General features: G+C 37.3%; 1 protein-coding gene across 1 annotated transcript in view; it reads left to right on the forward strand.

Annotated features, from left to right (window-relative positions):
* The window catches only part of HACL1 (2-hydroxyacyl-CoA lyase 1), a 35,732-nt gene that overhangs the window by 7,770 nt on the left and 6,365 nt on the right, over positions 1 to 21,597 (forward strand). The window contains exons 3-13 of the mRNA XM_081802031.1: positions 1,499 to 1,576; positions 2,406 to 2,500; positions 4,542 to 4,654; positions 7,026 to 7,161; positions 11,178 to 11,283; positions 13,165 to 13,248; positions 14,191 to 14,292; positions 17,075 to 17,229; positions 17,634 to 17,792; positions 19,337 to 19,444; positions 20,720 to 20,906. Coding sequence (XP_081658157.1) covers positions 1,499 to 1,576; positions 2,406 to 2,500; positions 4,542 to 4,654; positions 7,026 to 7,161; positions 11,178 to 11,283; positions 13,165 to 13,248; positions 14,191 to 14,292; positions 17,075 to 17,229; positions 17,634 to 17,792; positions 19,337 to 19,444; positions 20,720 to 20,906 — 1,323 coding nt within the window. The remainder of the gene's footprint in view (positions 1 to 1,498; positions 1,577 to 2,405; positions 2,501 to 4,541; positions 4,655 to 7,025; positions 7,162 to 11,177; positions 11,284 to 13,164; positions 13,249 to 14,190; positions 14,293 to 17,074; positions 17,230 to 17,633; positions 17,793 to 19,336; positions 19,445 to 20,719; positions 20,907 to 21,597) is intronic.

Below are 21,597 nucleotides of genomic sequence, written 5' to 3' on the forward strand. Positions count from 1 at the left end.
GATGATGGACTCTGAAAAACAAACAGGGTTCTAGAGGGGAGGGGGGTGGGAGGATGGGTTAGCCTGGTGGTGGGTATTGAGGAGGGCACATTCTGCGTGGAGCACTGGGTGTTATGCACAAACAATGAATCATGGAACACTTCATCTAAAACTAATGATGTAATGTATGGGGATTAACATAAGAATAAAAAAAAAAACAAAAAAACCTTAGGCAAAGTCTACTGGTTAATCCAGAAGTCATTGTGAGAACCTCAGAATATAAACATAGAATTTTCTCTATGATTTAAATTATTGTAAAATACTAGATCTTGGTATAGGTTGATGCAAAAGTTACACTTTTATCCTCTTGAAAGGGAATTGAAGTTTACTTAGTTAATGGTAAAGAATAACAACCATTATTTAAAAGATGCTAATACATTTGAAAAATAAGCAGAACAGATAAGTTATTTAAAAGGAAATTTAGGAGCGCCTGGGTGGCTCAGTGATTAAGCGTCTACCTTCAGCTCAGGTCATGATCCCAGGGTCCTGGGATCGAGTCCCATATCAGGCTCCCTGCTCGGCAGGAAGCCTGCTTCTCCCTCTCCCTCTGCTGCTCCCCCTGCTTGTGTTCCCTCTCTCGCTGTCTCTGTCTCTGTCAAATAAATAAATAAAATACTTAAAAAAAAAAAAGAAATTTAAACTTACTACAGAAACTTTATAGATGAAAAGAAAGCAGAGGATAATGTCTACTGCAAATATTTTTTTCTGAAAAGGAAAATAATAAAAGTTTATTAGGTGAAATTAAAAATGTGAAGAGAAAATCACTGATTTGATTTAAAATCCAGGTATCTCTTTTTGTGGAAATACTTTAGATGGCATGACCAGGAACAGACTGAAAATCTTAATTCTATCATGCTCATGGGACTAAGACTACCAACTTTCATACCAAAAAGTATCAAGAGACACCATTTCTATATATTGCTTAGAGTGCATTAAACAGTGAAAAATTAGCATTGCTGAATTGACACATCCCAAAAAGCATAGCAGTAAAATATGTAACAGGAAAACTGGCAGAAATGTAATAAGGATAGATTATAATTGTAACAAGATGAAGCAGGTGAAGTTTTGTATTCCTGGCTGTGGAATTTCTGGGTCCAGGGATATGCTCATTTTAATTTTTAGTGGACATTATCAACTTCCCTTCCCATTTATACTCTCACCAGCAGCTTAGGAGAGTGCCTGCTTTCCTGTGTGGTGGTAAATGCTGAGTATTATCAAAGTCTTTCATTTTTGCCAGTCTGAGAAATGAAAATGATGTCTTGTTTTGATTTACTTCCTGAATCATACTGAGGTGGAAATTTGGGCTTTGCCTAGGCTTTTAAGAAACAGTCCAGGTAATGTATTTTCTCCATCTTTTCTCTACACATAATAGAAAGTAATGATTTAACATTTTGTCTTCCTTCCGAAGAGTAATATGATCTGTGAGCTGAATTTTAAGTGATTTTCTTTCTGCATATAGGTTGAAGCTTGTAGATTATATAGCAAGTTCTCTGCCCGGCCGAGCAGCATAGAAAATATTCCCTCTATTATCGAAAAGGTAAAAGTATTTAATTATAAGTCCTCTAGGTCAATTGGTTTTTCTCAGTTGCTCATACCTGTGTTATTTGTATTCTCCACAGAATAAGCAACAATTTGGTATATATTCAGGCAGTCAAAAATGATAGTATTAAAGAGCAATTTATATTTTAATGTTTGCTGTCAATTCTAGAAACAGATAAATTATTTTTGAAAAAAGTTTCTCCTTCAGTTTTTAAAATTATTTTTTTAACTACAGAAAAGTAAAAAGAAAGCTAAGATGAAACCCTGGGTAACCTTTCTCTTATGCTTTTGCAAGTTTAGTTTTGAAAAGTAGTACTAATGCATATAAAACCATGCCTTAGTTGCTTAAACAGCATGTTATAAATTAATCTTAGTTAAGCAACATTTGTATGTGGAGTTACATTTGAGCTGTTTCAAAACCATGTGTTACATAGACCATTTGACATATATGATAACATCATGCAGAGTTTCTGAAAACTTAGCCAAGTCACTAGGACTAGGAAGCAAGTAAAAGCACATGTTACAGAGTAAACACTTGGCAGGCAGAGCCTGGTGGATAATTTCTAAGACTATAATATGACATGAATCTTAAAACCCTAGGTGAGTATTTTCTTTCTTGTTGCTCCCCTTTTAAACAAAAATATCTTTTAAAATATATATAATCAATAAAGGGCATTTCAATTTTAGTTAAAATTGTTTATTTCCCCAACTGTGGATGTCCAGAAAAAAATAAAATAGTATTCCTTTCACAATTTTTAATTATCTTTGAGTGGATTATGTGATAAAGACTGAGAATTTTAAAATCGTTTCTTCTATTTGTAATTTAGGCAGTGAGAAGCAGTATTTATGGTCGTCCAGGTCCTTGTTATGTTGACATACCTGCAGATTTTGTGAACTTGCAAGTGAATGTGAATTCTGTAAAGTGAGTAATAGTTATACTGAAGTTCTTAATTGTGTTATTATGTTTACCTTTTTAACAATTTACCTAGCAGTTTATAAGTTAATCTTCATTTGTCTTAACTTTTGAGAGTTTAATAATTAAACTAAATCGTGGCCAAAGGGTTTAATTCTCTTAATTAAAATGGTATTATTTAGGGGCGCCTGGGTGACTCAGTCGTTAAGCGTCTGCCTTCAGCTCAGGTCATGATCCTAGGGTCCTGGGATCGAGCCCCACATCGGGCTCCCTGCTCTGCGGGAAGCCTGCTTCTCCCTCTCCCACTCCCCGTGCTTGGGTTCCTTCTCTCGCTGTGTCTCTCTCTGTCAAATAAATAAATAAAATCTTAAAAAATAAAAAAAAAATAAAATGGTATTATTTAGTAATTATTTGGGAGGTTAAATATTAAGTTAAATACATGAAGCTTCCTGAGCACTTATTTGAAATTATTCTTCCAGAGGCCATAAATAATACATCCTCACTAACGTAGCGGGGGTGATTCAGAGTCTTCAAAGTGTAAACCAAGAGATGAGGTGACCACTGAAAAATTATTTAGGACTCAGCATAAAAAACTTTAGTCTTTCTGTCTGTCTCTGTGATTTAAAAATATTCCACTCAGGTGTTACTCTGATTTTTCACGTTCCTTAAATAAACACTGAGCAAATAAAAAGTATAAGAAACAATTTTTCACTGGTATCTAAGTCACCTCTGATAAGGGTGGATACTTAGGTTAAGACATCATCCCGGGTACCATTTAGAATATTTCTGCTGTTGTGGACCAAGTGGTTCTCTAGTGACTGCAGAAAAACAGTGTGCATTTCTGTATATTCAGTACACCAAAGAGTTGTTTCTCTTTGTGAGAGTCAGACAAAAAGGACATCTACCCTGCATAATACCTGAACATGATAAAATATTACTGGGGGGAGGAAAGGCAGAGCTGAGTCTCTGGTAAGTTAACTCTGTAAGCCTTCTTTAGAATGTTTGTAAAGGTTGGGTGCCTGGGTGGCTCAGTCGTTAAGTGTCTGCCTTCGGCTCAGGTCATGATCCCAGGGTCCTGGGATCGAGCCCCACGTTGAACCCCACATCAGGCTCCACATCAGGCTCGCTGCTCAGCGGGGAGTCTGCTTCTCCCTCTGCCCCCCACCCCATCATGCTCACACCCTCTCTCTCTCTCAAATAAATAAAATCTTTAAAAAAAAAGTTTAAAAAAATAAAATTTTTGTAAAGATTGAATGTCTTTTTTTGTTTTATATGCTCAAATTTTGTACAGTGTATGATGTTTATTAATTAAAATAAATGAAAACACCGAGGACTTGGTGTCCAGAAATACTTAACTATGACTGTTTTAAAATTTCTTTTCCTAATGCATACTGTATTATCAAAATACTGATTCTCCCAGTGAGATAGTTAAAGGCATGGACTTTGGAGACAGAATGACCTAGGTCAATCCAGTTTCTGCCATATACCATCTGGGGACCCTGGGCAAGTTATTTTCTGAGTTTCCCTCCCCTCCCGCCAATGGTGAAATGGAGATAATGGTAGCTCTTGGCCTCATTGCTTTGAAAATTAAATGAGATTAAATGGCACATAGTATTAAACACTGGCTCTGAATATGTTTTTACTGTTCTTACAGCAACTGTTACTACAGTGTAAAGCCATTAACTCAGATTTTCTGTCAGTGAATTACTGATTTGATTGGCTTTTAGATGGTATTAGGGAGTAACTTAATTTACTAGATATGGTAGGGACATTATGGTTATATAGGAGAAAGTTTATCTTTTAGAGCTGCATGGAAAAGCTTTTAATTGCCTATAATTCACTTTAAAATGGTTCAAGAAACAAATTGATATGCATATTTGTGTGTGTATATGTGAGGCAAGTGTGGTAAAATATTAGTTGTTGAATCTACATGGTGGGTATATGGAGTTTATTGTACTGTTTTTTTCCTACCTTTTTATATATTTGGTATTTTCAAAGTAAAAAGTTTAAAACTTGGCCTCTTTTAATTAACAGAGCTCTTTATTTCCAGGTATGTGGAGTGCTGCATGCCACCTCCTGTTAGTATGGCAGAAACCTCTGCTGTGTACATGGCCGCATCTGTTATTAGAAATGCCAGACAGCCCCTTCTTATCATCGGGAAAGGTAGCAGCAAGTAGAACTCTAAATCTTGCTAGGCTGTTGAAAGAATACTGATTCTGTTTAGAAATTATCTTCATTATTTATTAACATATCTAATATTCGAAATCGGAGTATGAGTTCTTTTCATTTAGGATTATTTACTAATTTATCACAGAATTATTCTAGACTGCCCAGAGATCTTGCCCTTTTAAAAGAGTATCACCCATTCTGTTTCTTCAGTCTTATGTGTAAAATGTGTTTTTTCCATTATAAAAATAGTATTTGATCATTATAAAAAATATTGGAAAATCCAGAAGATTAGAAAGAAGAAATCCCTTCAACCAAAGATATCTGTTTTGGGGGCGCTTGGGTGGCTCAGTTGGTTAAGCGTCTGACTCTTCATTTCAGCTCAGGTCATGATCTCAGGGATCTCAGAGATCAAGTCCTACATCGGGCTCCACAGAGCCTGCTTAAGATTCTCTCCCTCTTCCTCTCTCTCTCTGCCCCTCTCCCCTCCCTCATGCACGCTCTCTTTCTCAAAAAAAAAAAAAAAAAAAATACAACTATTTTTAACATGTAATACTTTTCTATTCATTTCTGCATGTATATTTCATATATTGTGATCACACCATATAGACAGTTTTATTTATATTTTATTTCATTTAATATTGTAACAACATTTCTTCATGGTCTTGAAGTTTTTTCCTAAATATAATTTTAAGGTCTATTCATGTATATACTAACACTTCACTGACAGATATTTAAATCTTTGCCAGTTTTTTGTTTGTTTAGTATAGCTGTGACAAACATGTTTGTGCTTAAAGCTTTTTCCATATTTACAATTTATGATAGATTCCCAAAAAGAAAATTAAGTTAAAAGGTAATTCATATTTTAGGGGTTTTGGTACATATTGTCAAATTGCTTTCTCCCAAGGTATTGTACCAACTTATACTCCTGTCAGCAAGTTATTATCCATTAAATGTTCTAGAACTGAGGGGACTGTGAGTCACCTATGACCATGTTAGTCAATTATCAACTACTGAGGAACTAACTACATAGAAACTAAAAATAATTTTAATGAAAATGGTGGACAATAGAAAAAAATCAAAGTCAGAGCTGAGTCGAATGAAGCTGTATGCTGTATTAGCTCTGTGGTCTTGGCAAACAACTACTTTGAGTCTCAATTACCTCACTTGTAAAACAGAGATATTAACTTCAACAGGATTGTTATGATTAAATAATAAGATAGGTAGAAGGAACTCAGTAGATGCTAGTTTTCATTCTTCTTTTAACCAGCATTTGATGAGTACTTACGATAAGGTAGGGATTATAGAAAACATTTGTAAGATATACAGAGGAATAATGGTCCCTACCTAGAGATAGATTAGTAACAAATAAGTGCAGTGTACCCATAAGTGGTGTGTATAGAGAGGGTAAGGTGGATTCTCAAGGGAAGCAGCAACAATTTGCTCGTGTAGGTGGTATAGAAAGACTCTGGAAGAGATGACACTGCTACACCTTGAATAGATGGATGATAGGTCACTGAGTGCACAGTCCAGGAAGAGAGAACTGGATGGACAAAGATATTGAGGCAAGAAAGAGAATACAAGGAAACTTTCTGGATGAAAAGAAGCTATTTTTCATCTGACATGTATGAGAAAAGATTTAAAGGTATTTTTATATGGGGGAGCATTATGTTGAATCTGAATGTACTAAACTAACGTCTCTTGTTAGAATTTCCATGCCTAGGGTAGGAGACTGTGCAGTCCACGTTAGCTGATGGTAGGAAGCAATGTGTGAGGTTAGAGAGAGCCTCTCTGTCAGAGCAAAGTCCTTCCTTGCCCACCTGGGCCTGTCAGTAAAGATACTGTATTTAGGGAATCGTGAGTAGTAATTCAGTAGGAACCATAGAACAGACAATTCAGAGCAGCAAGAGAGAAGAGATGCAACTTTTGTTTGTAGTACACATCCTTCAGAATAATTGAGAATATTATTGGAGAGGAAATTAGAACTGTGGCTTTCTTAAACATTTTAAAATACCAAAGATAAAAACCATAGTTACAGTTTGTTTTGAGTGTAAGCAAGCCCTGTATAAACAAGAGATTATTTGAGAAGTTCTAAAAGCAAATTCGTATGAGCTGTTTTAAGAATCACAGTGCCATGGGGTACCTGGGTGGCTCAGGTCATGATCCCAGGGTCCTGGGATCGAGCCCTGCATCAGGCTCCCTGCTCCGTGGGAAGCCTGCTTCTCCCTCTGCCACTCCCCTTGCTTGTGTTCCCTCTCTCGCTGTGTCTCTCTGTCAAAATAAATAAATAAAATCTTAAAAAAAAAAAAAAAGGAATCACAGTGCCTGGACCATAACTGACTTGTGGAATCATTTGCATTGCTTGTAGGTGCTGCTTATGCCCATGCAGAGGAGGCCCTCAGGAAATTGGTGGAGCAATGTAAATTGCCATTTCTGCCCACCCCCATGGGAAAGGGCGTTATCCCTGATAACCATCCAAACTGTGTGGGTGCTGCCAGATCCAGGTGCGTGGCATTCTAGAGTTTAAGTACAGTGGCTTGGCAGATCTTAGGCTAATTTATTTCGTGACTTTAATGAATCTAGGAGAAGTTCTGAAATGTAATTTTCAGCACACCTGTTTTTAGGGTTTTTAGACTTTTCAGAGCTTTAAAAGATGTTGTCTACTACCTTCTGACCCTCATGGTTTTAGATGGGAAATCTGTAGTCATTTGAATCATTGTTCTTCTATATGTAATATGTTCTGTGGCTGCTTTCAGGATTTTTCTTTATCTTTAGTTTTCAGCAGTTTGATTATGTGTCTGGGTATGGTTTTCTTTTAGTTTATCCTGTTCTCTGATCTTCAATCTATAAATTAATGTCTTTCACCAAATTTGTAGTTTTTGGCCATTATTTCTTCAAATTTTTTTTCTACACCAATCTCTTTCTCCTTTCCTGGGATAATGCAAATAGAAGACTTTTGATACTGTCCCATAGGTCCCTGAATATCTGTTCAATTTTTTTTTTTTTTCATCTTGGAAGTAGTTTATTAGAATTTCTTTTTTTTTTTTTTTTTTGGTTAAGATTTATTTATTTTAGAGAGAGTGAGCAGGGGGGAGGGGCAGAGGGAGAGGAAGAGAGAAAATCTTAAGCAGACTCCACGCCCAGCATGGAACCCAACAGGGGGCTTGATCTTATGACCCTGAGATCATTACCTGAGCATTGAATGTCTAACCGACTGAGCCACCCGAGCACCCCTATTAGAAATTTCTTATATGAAATGTTCTTTTTATTTTTATTTGTTTTTAAGTAAACCTTTTATTTATCTTTTAATTGAAGTATAGTTGACATACAATGGGCATTAGTTTCAGGTGTACACCATAGTGATTTAAAATCTCTGTACATTATGCTATGTTCTCTGTTTAGTTCTTTCCAATGCTCTTGTCTCATATTTTATATTTCTCTGTTGAGAACTTCTATCTTCCCATTTATTTATTTATTTATTTATTTATTTTTTTTTTTTTTTTTTAAAGATTTTTTATTTTATTTATTTGACGGAGATAGAGACAGTGAGAGAAGGAACACAGGCAGGGGGAGTGCGAGAGGGAGAAGCAGGCTTCCCGCTGGGCGTGGAGCCAGATGCGGGGCTCGATCCCAGGACCCTGGGATCACGACCTGAGCCGAAGGCAGATGCTTAAGGACTGAGCCACCCAGGCGCCCCTCTATCTTCCCATTTATTTGAAGAGTATTTTTGTTTACTTTATGGAGCATATTATAATAGCTGCTTTAAAGTCTTTGTTTACTAATTTCAACATCTGGGTCATCACAGAATGGGAGTCTGTTCATTTCTTTTGAGAATTGGTCACATTTTTCTGGTTCTTTTGTATATTGAGTATTTTTGGAATGCATCCTAGATTTTAAGTATTATGTTTGAAGATTCTAGGTCATATTTACATACTCTGTGGAATGTTGACTTTGTTTTAGCAAGCAGTTAGCCTGGTTAAGTTCAGACTTCAAGGTCTGTCTTGCTAGTTTCAAAGCCTTTGCTATGTTCCTTTGGGTCTGTCCACACATACACAGCCCAGGTGTGAGCCCCAGACATGTGCCCGTTCATTCCCAGAACTAGAGAGTGTAAAAAAGATTGCAAGTAGCTGTAAATAATTGAATCAGTAATTTCAAGTATCATTAAACAAATTTATTCTTTCAGTTGTAGTTTTTATCTGTTTGTTAAATTGGGTCCCACAGGACCGATAACAGTATATGAAAATGGTATTTTGCGTATGATATCATCACTGAAGAAGACAAAAGCAAAAGAACAGATCCCCTGTGGAAAAATATAGGATAAAAGGGAAATAGCCAAGAAGCAGAAAAATGAGAAGTAAAAAAAAAAACCCACAGCAATTAATAAACTCTTCTGTAGAAAGGCAGAGACATTATTGATTGGGTCAATAATAATGACAGTTGCATATATATATTATAAGAACAACATCTGAAACAAATGATACAGCATAAAATGAGCAAAGGTGTATGAGGTAAATAAAAACAAAACAAAGATGGCTATGTTAATATTAGTGTGGATATCAAAGTAAAAATTATTTTTAAAAATTAGAAGTTATATTGACAAGGATATTAAGATATATAAAATAAAACTATTAGCAATAAATTTGGTGAAGATTTTTGAATGCAATTTGGGAATATGAATCAATTGTCTTAAAAATACCTGTTTCTAGGAATCAATATGAAATATGTATTAAGATTCAAGCATAGGGGCACCTGGGTGGCTCAGTCGTTAAGCGTCTGCCTTCGGCTCAGGTCATGATCCCAGGGTCCTGGGATCGAACCCCACATCGGGCTCCCTGCTCGGTGGAAAGCCTGCTTCTCCCTCTCCCACGCCCCCTGCTTGTGTTCCTGCTCTCACTCTCTCTCTCTGTCAAATAAATAAAATCTTAAAAAAAAAAAAAAGATTCAAGCATAAGGATATGCAAACCAGGAGCACCTGGGTGGCAGTTAAGCATCTGCCTTTGGCTCAGGTCATGATACTGAGGTTATGGGATTGAGCCCTGCATCAGGCTCCCTGCTCAGTGGAGAGTCTGTTTCTCCCTCTGCCTCTGCCCTCCCCGCCGCTTGTGTGTGCTCTCTCTCTCTCTCTCTTTCTCTCTCTCAGATGAATAAATAGAATCTTAAAAAAAAAAAAAAAGGACGTACAACCCAGTATTTATAAATTATCCAGTAATTGAGAAAAGTTAAAATAAATTACGTATATGTGTTCTGCAAAGTATATAGCCTTTCAAAATTGTATTTAAGGGGTACCTGGCTGGCTCAGTTGAAGAGCATGGGGCTCTTGATCTCAGGGTTGTGTTTGAGCCCCACATCGGGTGTAGAGATTACTTTAAAAAAGTAAGATAAAACTTAAAAAAATAAAAATTTTAAGAAGAACCTAATGACAAAGGAAAATGTAATAAGCAAAAGTATATGAGACAGTATTATAGCATATAAGCTCAACTATGTAAAAATATACTTGCATAGAAAGAAGACTAGATGAAAATATGGCAGGCTATTGATAATAGCTTTTAAGTTGATAGTATTATTGGGTGAAATTCTTTTTCTTTATGCTTTTTCTGTTTTATTGAGATTATCTACAGTAGACTTGTAGTAATTTTTCCCAGCAATTGCACTACTGGGTATTTACCCCAAAGAAAGAAATGTAGTGGTCTGAAGGGGCACGTGCACCCCAATGTTTATAGTAGCAATGCCCACAAAAGCCAAACTATGGAAAGAGCCTAGATGTCCATCAATGGATGAATGGATAAAGAAGATGTGGTATACATATACCATAATATTCCATTACACAATGGAATATTATGCAGCCATCAAAAAATGAAATCTTGCCGTTTGCAACAATGTGGATGGAACTAGAGGGTATTATGCTAAGTGAAATAAGTCAGTCAGAAAGACAAGTATCATATGATCTCACTGATATGTGGAATTTGAGAAACAAGGCAGAGGATCATAGGGGAAGGGAGGGAAAAATGAAACAAGATGAAACCAGAGAGGGAGACAAACCATAAGAGACTCTTAACCTCAAGAAACAAACTGAGGGTTGCTGGAGTGGAGGGGGGTGGGAGGGATGGGGTGGCTGAGTGATGGACATTGGGGAAGATATGTACTATGGTGAGCACTGTGAATTGTGTAAGACTGATGAATCACAGACCTGTACCCCTGAAACAAATAATACATTATATGTTAATTAAAAAAAATTTTTTTTTTAAATTTTTAAAAAATTTAAAAAGTAATAATGAAATAGGTATAGTTTTATAATATTTTTCTTCTTATTTCATCTTTTAGATTACTATTTAAATAGAATTGGCTTCATAATTATTTTGGTTTGAAAGATCAAATTTACTCTAGAAGCTGATTCTGAAGAGTAAAATAAACTCCAGATTATTTAAACTTTTCTAAATACTTTAGAAATTAATTTTAGAATAATTCAAGTCAGAAATGTAGATACACTTTTTATATCATAACAGATTTTTCTTTTTAATAGGGCTTTGCAGTTTGCTGATGTAATCGTATTATTTGGTGCCAGATTAAATTGGATTTTGCACTTCGGACTGCCCCCAAGGTATCAGCCAGATGTGAAGTTTATCCAGGTACTCAGAGCAGAGAGATTTAAAATCAGCGCTGTGATTTACTGTTCTCCTCAGCTATTATCAGCTCTGCTTTCTTCTTGGCTTTTGTAGATTTTTATGAATTACCTAACATAATTACAGGTACCAAAGTAAGCTGCCTTTTCAAGCCTATGAAACATAATATGCTGCTTTACTTCTAACCAGAAAACCTTTCAAAACCAAGTTTTAAATAGTTTGAAAAGCACAATTTGCCTCTTCTTCATAGTTCAGGTTTATTTAAAGGTAGACAAAAGGGGTTTAAATAGAATGGTAGATTAGAACAAAACATTCAACATTGTTAGGGATTGAGTTGTCCTTTTAGATGCCAAATTTTTCAAACACGCTTTGGTTGGAAATCTCTAAATGCTGCTTTTACTTGTCACTAAACAGAGTGGAATATACTCTGACCTCACTTTAATGGTTCTTGTATCATTATGATTCTCTTTTTAAGCCAGTTTCCTTACTGGTGTAGAAGGTACTACTGCCTGGGTGGCTCAGTTGGTTAAGCCTCTGTCTTCAGCTCGGGTCATGATCCTGGGGTCCTGGGATCGAGCCCCACATTGGGCTCCCTGCCTGGTGGGAGCCTGCTTCTCCCTCTCTCCCTGCTCGTGCTCTATCTCTTGCTATCTCTCTCTCTCAAGTGAATAAATAAAATCTTTAAAAAAAAAAAAAGAAGGTACTGCCTATATAGTGCCATATGAACCTGTTTGCCCTACAGAGATTGTGTATGGTGTTTGATGACCCAGCTACAATTGCTATCTTCTCCCTATTTGCCTTTTACTTTTTAAGGAGTCAACTTCTAACAGGCCCCACCCCCTGGAGCTATGGAGAACTAACGCTGCAAATAAGCAAGACCTGGGTTTACCTGGAAGATGTTACCACCTCTTGATTAATCCCCTTGAGTATAGAATAAAGTGCATCCCCTTAGATGTGACTAAATTACAACTCCTTGCACAACGATTTTCACTTGCCCATGGCCATTCAGATATGGAGCTTCTGGGTAAATGGGAAATAATCATGCCTTACCCTAGGAGTAATTCTCAAAATGTGGTCCCTGGACCAGCAGCATAGCACCACCTGGGAAACCTGTTAGAAAAGCACATTTTTGGGCGCCTGGGTGGCTCAGTTGGTTAAGCGACTGCCTTCGGCTCAGGTCATGATCCTGGAGTCCTGGGATCAAGTCCCACATCAGGCTCCCTGCTCAGCAGGGGGTCTGCTTCTCCCTCTGACCCTCTTCCCTCTCATGCTGTCTCTCATTCTCTCTCAAATAAATAAATAAAATCTTTAAAAAAAAAAAGAAAATCACATTTTTGGTCCCCACTTCAGATCTACTGAGTTCAGAAACTCAAGTGGACTTTTGCAATCTGTGGTTTAACAAGGCTACCAGGTGATTCTGATAGCTCACATTTGAGAACTGCTCTAAGTAGCAATTCCAGTGTAATTAAGTAGAACCTTATTGATTAGATTAAAAAACTATAATTGGTCAAGTCAAATGCATTCCTGTGTGTATAATAGAACAATACCCGGATCTACAGAGTAGATATTAAAATGAAGGAAGATGATGAAGTTTCTGTCCTAGCTGTGATACTCATAGTTCTATGGATTTTTACTTTTATTAAGAATTTCTTGGGGCGCCTGGGTGGCTCAGTTGGTTGGATGTCCAGCTCTTGATATCGGTTCAGGTCTTGATCTCAGGGTCATGAATCCAAGCCCTGCATTGGGGTCCATTCTGGTCGTGGAGCCTACTTAGAAAAAAAATTTCCTGAATATCAAATCTTCAGTTCATTTATTCAGCCTTAATTGACTTCTTTGAGATTTTTAAGAATAAGCATGGCTCGTTCTTAAGCTTTATCTCTTTTTTAGGTTGATATCTGTGCAGAAGAATTGGGGAATAATGTAAAGCCTGCTGTGACTTTGCTAGGAGACATAAATGCTATCGCTAAACAGGTAAGAGCGTTTGCCTAGGTTTTAGTTTATGTGGATTGGTCTTTAGGGAATAGTCAGTTCCTAAAAATGTTTCAACCTTGATTCACTTGGTGACAGGTTTATTAATATCTATTTTAAATAAAATTTATGATGGAAAGCTATTCTTAAATATAACTTTGGAACTCACTAAATCAACTGCTTATATATAGATCATTTTTATGTAAATTAAGCATTTTTGGAAGGCGATTAAGACTTAAAGGCATTCAGTAGGCAAACAGTGATTTACTAAGTAGGATTCAGCTGTCTGAAAAATTATAATACAGCTTCCAGAAGAACTGAACTTAGAGCCAAGAAATGTCTTTATGTACTGGAAAAATCTAAGTATTTCTTTAGAAAATAAGGAGATTTTTACTCTTCAAATGGTACTTAGTGACTTGTCCAGATTCTTTTTATTTGTACATAATTTATATATATCACTGTAACAGGAGATAAAATATAGTCACAATTATTACTTGATTTTGGATACAAATTGGTATTGTTATCATGATTATATAATATTATGAAGCATCCCCCAGTCACATATTAAATCATCCTGGAGCATTTGGTCTGTATCTCAGGAATCCCTGGGTATTTGGGGTTGTTGTCCTTCCCACAAGGATTCTATGATTTTCCTTCTAGTGTCAAAGGCTGAGGAGGGCATAAAAGCCCCTGCCTGTGAGGTGTGGAGAAGGTAGCATTTCCCCTGTGTTCTATGGAAATTCCAACTTTTGGTGGAAGTCCACACTGACCCAAACAGAAGCTTTCCATGTTGCCCATTTATCAGTTGTTAGCTGCCTAGAGGAAAAACAGTGTGAGTGATGTGAATGGCAGGATAGTATAGCAGTATTGTCTTCTTTAATAAGAGATTGTTGTGTTAATATGACTTAAGTTTATTTTCAAAAAATAAAAAGTCTGGTTTTTTAGCTTTTAGAACAATTTGATAAAACACCATGGCAGTATCCTCCAGAGAGCAGCTGGTGGCAAACTCTGAGAGAAAAAATGAAGATCAATGAAGCTGCTTCCAAGGTAATTTGAGATTCACAGAAACTCAAGACCACTTCTGGTTCATGGCTCAGTTAGCCCTGTCATAATATGACCTATGCATTCCTAAAATCACCACGCTATATGAAATCATGCAGTAAAAACCACAGGGCTCATGGGAAAAAGGGTTTAGAGGCACAGCTCTCAAAAACCTTGTGAAACGTTAAGATAGGAACCTAATAAAAATGGTGGCAGAGGGACGCCTGGGTGGCTCAGTCGGTCAAGTGTGTGACTCTTGGTATCAGCTAAAGTCATAATCTCAGGGTCTTGGGATCGAGCCCCCCTTGGGCTCTGTGCTCAGTGGGGAGTCTGCTTGAGATTCTCTCGCTCTCTCTGTGCCCCTTCCCCCCCACTTGTGCACACACATGCGTGCCCGCCAACACTCTTGCTCTAAAATAAATGAATAAATCTTCAATAAATAAATAAAAATGATGGCAAAGTTTTATACATGTTAAGTGGTTAAGAAATATATATTTCAATAAATGCTTTTCCTTAAAGAAGACCTGAAGTCTCTTGTGGAAGTAGGCATTGGAAGGGTTGCAACTTGTTGAATTAGTGTGAAGTGGTAGAAGGAGACCAATCTGACATTGGACAGAAAATTTTAAGAACCTATGTGAATGAAAAAAAAAAAAAAAAAAAAAGAACCTATGTGACTGGGTAGAGCTCACTGTCCTCAGTTTGACCTTGGCCCCAAATCATAATTAAGACATCTTTTGGAATCTTATATCTTGGAGCATATTTTTATACCATTAAGATAAAAGTCCTTCAAGCAGGCATGTATAATAGATAGGTGTTTCATCAAAATTGAAAATTTGATCTACTATACAGCCTTCTTTTTCTTTGTTAAAAAAATTTCAGCGTTGGGCGCCTGGGTGGCTCAGTTGGTTAAGCGACTGCCTTCGGCTCAGGTCATGATCCTGGAGTCCCTGGATCAGTCCCGCATCGGGCTCCCTGCTCGGCAGGGAGTCTGCTTCTCCCTCTGACCCTCCCCCCTCTCATGTGCTTGCTCTCTCTCTCAAATAAATAAATAAAAATCTTTAAAAAAAGAAAAAAAAAAGAGTGTAAATCCTAAACCTATTTCTAAAAAAAAAAATTTCAGCGTTATTGAGGTATAATTGACCTACAAAATTGTAAGATATTTAAAGGTACGTCATGGTGATTTTATATGCATATACGTTGTGGTAGGATTCCCCCCTCCCCCATCTACTTCATTAACACATCCATCACCTCACATTTCTTTTCTTTTTTTGGTGGAGACCATTTATGGCCCTTTCAGATTAACTTTTTTTTTTTTAATTAAAGATTTTTATTTATTTGACAGAGACACAGCGAGAGAGGGAACACAAGCAGGGGGAGTGGGAAAGGGAAAAGCAGGCTTCCCACGGAGCAGGGAGCCCAATGTGGGGCTCGATCCCAGGACCCCGGGATCATGACCTGAGCCAAAGGCAGACGCTTAACAACTGAGCCACCCAGGCGCCCCTCAGATTAATTTTTATATCACTACTGGAAATTGTTTTGCAACTTCCTCATCTGCACTCATGGCTTTGCCTGATATCTAAAGGCTTTGGAAGTTGTAGTAATGTGTGAAACTACCACATCATCCACTACTACTAGCAGTGAAATGAATCACTTCTGCAGGATGTGGTGATTTCTGTTTAGAGTCTTTGTATATAGGTAGAATTTTTTCTTTGTGAGAAATGTTGTTCTTGATTTTTTTCGATGCTTTGTGTATTTCTACGTATCTTGGTTCAGCTGGGTGCAATTTTCTGTGTTCATGTAGTGTTTCTCACTGACAGAATCCTGCATAAGCAAATACGAAATTTGAGTTATGCTCATATTGTTCCCTAATATGTCAGACATCTTGGAATAAATTCACATTTTCAAAACTAGCAGAATGAATTATACGTAATTTTGTGTCTCATTGGAATTTTAATCAGTGGCTGTTTCTATCAAGAGCCAGGCTCAATTCTGTTTTCCTGAATGGTGTGATGATTAATCCCTTCTTTTCCCTAGGAATCATATTAGTTTAAGATGGAAGGAACTTGCCTCTCTTCCTGGCACAGGAGTATAGGAGGGTGCCTCATCCGTTTTACGTATAATCTCCAACAGGCCAGAATAGCACAAGTGGAGAGGCAGTGCTGGGAGCACATGAGATTGTTGCTACTGAAGCCCCATGTGTCTCTCTACTCTAGAAGGCATATAGCTAGACAAAGGCACTTACCTTGCTCCATTCAGAGACTCTTTGGAATAGTGGGTGAAGCATATCCTCTTTACTCTCCAGTGCATGTTGGAGAAGAACCAGATTTTCAGATTTTCTAGAATCCTGACTTCATTTTTATTTTAAGTTTAAGGGCATATTTCAGATTAAAATATTCTAGAATAAAATTTTTATTTTTTGTAATGCAGTGTTTTCTTAAAAGTGCTCAAATAAGACTGTTTAGTTTTGTTTAACCCAGTGTTTCCAGCTATCTTTACTGTAGGACTTGTCTCACTCTAGTATGCTATTGTGCATGGTGGGTGTCCAGGAAGAAAGCTATTCCCTGGTTTATTTGATTGTGTCCCAGACTGGGTCTGTGGGTCCCCCTTTTCTTAGCATGTCCCACAGGCCTGTTCACAGATCCACTAACTTCTCAGTGTGGTGATTTGGGAACCTCGTAGCTCGTTCTTGTTGCCTATTTCCAAATAAGTTTGGTAGTAGCTTATTGACATTGCTAATTTTTCACTGTATCTCAATCTAATTTGATTATATTTCCCTCAAATACTTTAGGAATTAGCTTCCCAAAAATCCCTGCCTATGAATTATTACACAGTATTCTACCATGTTCAAGAACAACTACCCAGAGACTGTTTTGTGGTAAGCGAAGGAGCAAATACTATGGATATTGGACGCACTGTGATTCAGAACTACCTTCCTCGTCACAGGTGAGGCTTCCAGGAAAGAAATTATAATGTGTTAAATTGGAAGCTATAGTAGTGCAGGTTCATAAAACATTTGAGAATTACACATATTCAGTGTATAAGGACATATTTCATAAAAGTATTCTTAGGTAAGATTTGGTAGAGTTTTTATGCTTGATATGTCTTCATGATCATGTGATAATTTGTATACTTAGTATATTCGTAGTCTTTCAAGCAATCATGAGAGACTTTTTCCACCCATTCTGCTTATCCTTGACTAATTGGTTCCTCATAATCTAAAAACTTTATATTAAAGACAGAGAATGTTTTTATTGTTCTTTATTTTACACACAAATATGACTCGATTTGTGCCAACCCCACCATCAGCATGCCCCAGAGGGTTTCATTTTAGCTTTGTTCCCCAACAGGCTCGATGCTGGTACTTTTGGAACAATGGGAGTTGGTTTGGGATTTGCCATTGCAGCTGCTATAGTGGCTAAAGATAGAAACCCAGGGCAACGTGTCATCTGTGTGGAGGGAGACAGTGCATTTGGGTTTTCTGGCATGGAGGTGGAAACCGTCTGCAGGTAAAACAGCATTTTCTTTCTCCAAAATATAAAAAATTACATATAAAGACTCACTCGCCTAACAGTGCTTACCAGGTGTTCTCCATGTGCCAAGGGCCCTTGTACATAGCTCTGTGCTGCATCCTGAGAATACTGGTATGAAATAACCCCAGCATCTTTCTCATCCAGGTTAGTGTGTTCATGACCCTTTACTACATGCCCAAACCTGCAAAACTGTGATGAGTGGTTTTGAGATCACTGCAAAAAGTTCTGGTCTGAGAAAAGCTTGTTTTCTGCAGAGAGATAGCAGAGCTTTGTGGTTAAGAATACAGCCTCTGGGTCACATGGCCTGAATTTAAATACTGGCTTGACCACATCAGAGCCAGGTGATGCGGGTGATGCAGGTTAAGTTCCTTTACTAAGCTTTAGTCTCCTCCGAAATAGGGAGAGGAATAGTAATAGTTCCTACCTTAGAGGACAGTTGCAAGGAACAAATGAGGTAATCTAGATAAAGCTCAAGATGACTGCTCACTCAGTGTGAGCTGTTGATTCTGTCTCTAGTTGTGAGGATTCATGGAGAAACTCATGAGCTATAGATCCTACTATATAAGTATATATTTTTTCTCCCTAGTTATTCAAACTGTGGTAAAATCATTCTGTATTCTTAGCCAGGACTCTTATTAGAGCTTGTTTGTAAATCATGTTTTGGGGGCTTTCAGAGCTTTGGCATATAACACTTTAAAGATCAGAGGGAAAGTATGTACTTGTTAGAGTGTCTGTATTGACAGACAAGTGATACACACCAAAAAGATGATTTATGGGAAAGCTGGCCTTCTAGAGAGTCATGATTCCCTTTGAGCATGGAGAGCAAGTAGTTACCACAATCCTGTTATGTAACAGTATGCATTTTAGTTTTATTTTTACACCTGGTCTCAGAAATTAGGTCTGTAGAAAATAAATCCCATGTTCTTTTGTCAGTCATTAATGAAGTTTAATCATCTTTTTTTGTCTTTAGAATACCATTTAGCACATTATTAAATATTCTCTTTTTCTCTATTTATTACACCATATAATGTTTTTCTAATTTTGGGTGAAGTGGTTTGAGAGAAGAGAATGTATGCTAGTCACTTGTATATTTCCGACAGCATCTAGCAAGTGCTAGTTATCTATGAGGAGCTCAGTAAATAGAAAGATACTTTCCAAATAGTACTACTAGGCACCACCTAGAAGTGGTGCTTCAGAGAATATTAAATGTGGAAGGTGTCATTCTTATTAACACCTGGATCTATGAAAACCAAGTTCAGAAAAGCTCTGTGAGGTCCACAGGTGCATAGTGGCAGAACCAAGTGTGCCGACCTCTAATCTTACATCCTTTCTGTGACTCCATGTTTCTGTTAATGACTTGATATTCCTTATTAGGATAACAAGTACTTAATTTTTAGTATTACCCTAATATTATAAAACAAGCTTATGGAAAACTGTCCATTTATAAGTTAAAATTTCAACCTGAAGAAACTGCTTTAGAATGAAGAATGATTTCCTTGATATTTTGCTTTCAAATTTAGGTACAACTTGCCCATTGTACTTTTGGTGGTGAATAATAATGGAATTTACCAAGGTTTTGATGCAGATTCTTGGAAGGAAATGTTAAAATTTGGAGATGCTACTGCAGTGTAAGTAACCCAGAACAATGTGTATTTAATTTCTCTCATCTATTTTAATCTCTCCTTAAAGAGTCTGCTGTATTGAAATGTGCCTCTGTCATGTGAGTTATTGTTTACTTATATTGTCAGCCCCTCTAAAGAGTAGGAATCCTATCTGCATGACTCCCCTTTGTACAACCATTCGTAATGGGGTGCTTCATTTTTTTTCATTTTCTTTTTTTTTTTTTTCCCAAATTTTTATTTAAATTCTAGTTAGTTAACATAGTGTAATATTGGTTTCAGGAGTAGAATTTAGTGATTCATCGCTTACATGTAACACCCAGTGCATGATAGGGTGCTTCAATAAATAATTTATGATCAGGGGGCCACTGAAGACTTGGGACAATTAAGTTTAATGTCTGAGCTTTAATGAAAGGGCTTGTTGAAAATGCTCCCAGTCCTTCTATTCCTATTACACCACGGAAGAAATGAATGTTAACATATTCTTTATGATCCAGAGGTCTTCCTTCTCTTTATTACTTAACAAACTCTTGATTATCTGATGGCAGAGTCAAAGTGAGACAGTATTTAGCTGGCCATGCTACGAGTCGTGAATTTGCTCAGTCTGGGGTGGAGCAGGGTGTGAGTATGTTTGCTTATGCTTCACTAACTTCAGTTCTCATTTTGCTGTTATTTGCTATATTTTGCAATAACCATTCCTTTTTTCTTCTTTTTATTTTGGGTTCATGGTAGTTGATGGCATAGCTTGCACTGTTCAATATAGTAGCCAGTAGCCATGTGTGGTTATTAAATTAAAAAGTCAGTTCCTTATTTTAACTAGTCACATTTCAAGTGCTCACAGCAACAGGTTGCTAGTGGTTACTATATTGGGTACCACAGATATAAATATAAAACATTTCTATCATCACAAAAAGTCCTATTGGACATTGCTATATAGACAATAAAAAATATATGGAAAGTTTAGGGGCACCTGGGTGGCTCAATCAATTGGACGTCTGACTCTAATTTTGGCTCAGGTCATGATCTCGGGGTCCTGGGATTGAGCCCCACAACAGGCTCTGTGCTCAGCAGGGCGTCTGCTTGAGGATTCTCTCTCTCCTTCTCCCTCGCCACCCCCCGAAATAGATAATCTTTAAAAATATATATATATATGGAAAGTTTAGTGTACTGGCATATTTGTTTAAGTGTTGGACATAAAAGTATGCCTTTGAGTTCAGCCTAAATTTTTCCATAAATTATTTCAGAAAATGACTTTTTTTTTCTATTGACTTATGAATTTTTTAGGGCTCCTCCATTCTGTCTTCTACCAAACTCACATTATGAGCAGGTTATGACTGCTTTTGGAGGCAAAGGGTATTTTGTACAAACACCAGAAGAACTCCAAAAATCACTGAAGCAGAGCTTGGCAGACACAACTAAACCTTCTCTTATCAATATCATGATTGAGCCGCAAGCCGCACGGAAGACCCAGGTAAATTCAGTTGCTAAGCAGAAATCAGAAATGCATCTTCCATCCTATCCCCAGAAGTATCTAGCAAATAGAACACTCTGTTCACAGAGTTCTGTCTAAACCATTTCTGAGTTTGGCACTTTCTTGTGTTTTTCCAATAAGTATTTGTTGAGATATGTGTTAGGTGTGTTGTGTTACTTGCTAAGAATAGCTGATGAGCAAACCTGAACTCAGCCCTCACTTAATGGAGCTTAGAGACCAGTAGGGGAGAGGGTTGTGATGCATTCACGACTGAATGCATCACAACAAAGTGAGGCAGTTGCTCTGAAGGAAGCCACCCAGTCCTGAACAAATATACTACGAAGGAAGCTGATTTATTTTGGGGTCCCAGGGGAAATCTTCTCAGAGGAACTTGTGCTTAAGCTGAGATCTGAAAGAAAAGTAGGGACAGTCTCAAGCAAAGAGGCTAGGGAAGACTGACGGCAAGGAGCATGGCAAGTCTGAGCAACTGAAAGAAGGCCAGAGTGGCTAGAGGCAGAAGGTAAAGGAAGCCCAGTGGGAGGGTGAGACCATAATAGGAAGATATGTGCAATTACATTCAAAATTGGTTACTTTGGCCTCCATAGCAAAACTACGGTATAGATTATAGCAGTAAAATAAATGACAGGATGTGTAGCATGATCCTCTCCCATCCCAGATTAAGTTGCTTTTC

Source organism: Leptonychotes weddellii, chromosome 1, assembly GCF_054177405.1.
Source record: "Leptonychotes weddellii isolate Sample4059 chromosome 1, ASM5417740v2, whole genome shotgun sequence".
NCBI classification, from domain to species: domain Eukaryota; kingdom Metazoa; phylum Chordata; class Mammalia; order Carnivora; family Phocidae; genus Leptonychotes; species Leptonychotes weddellii.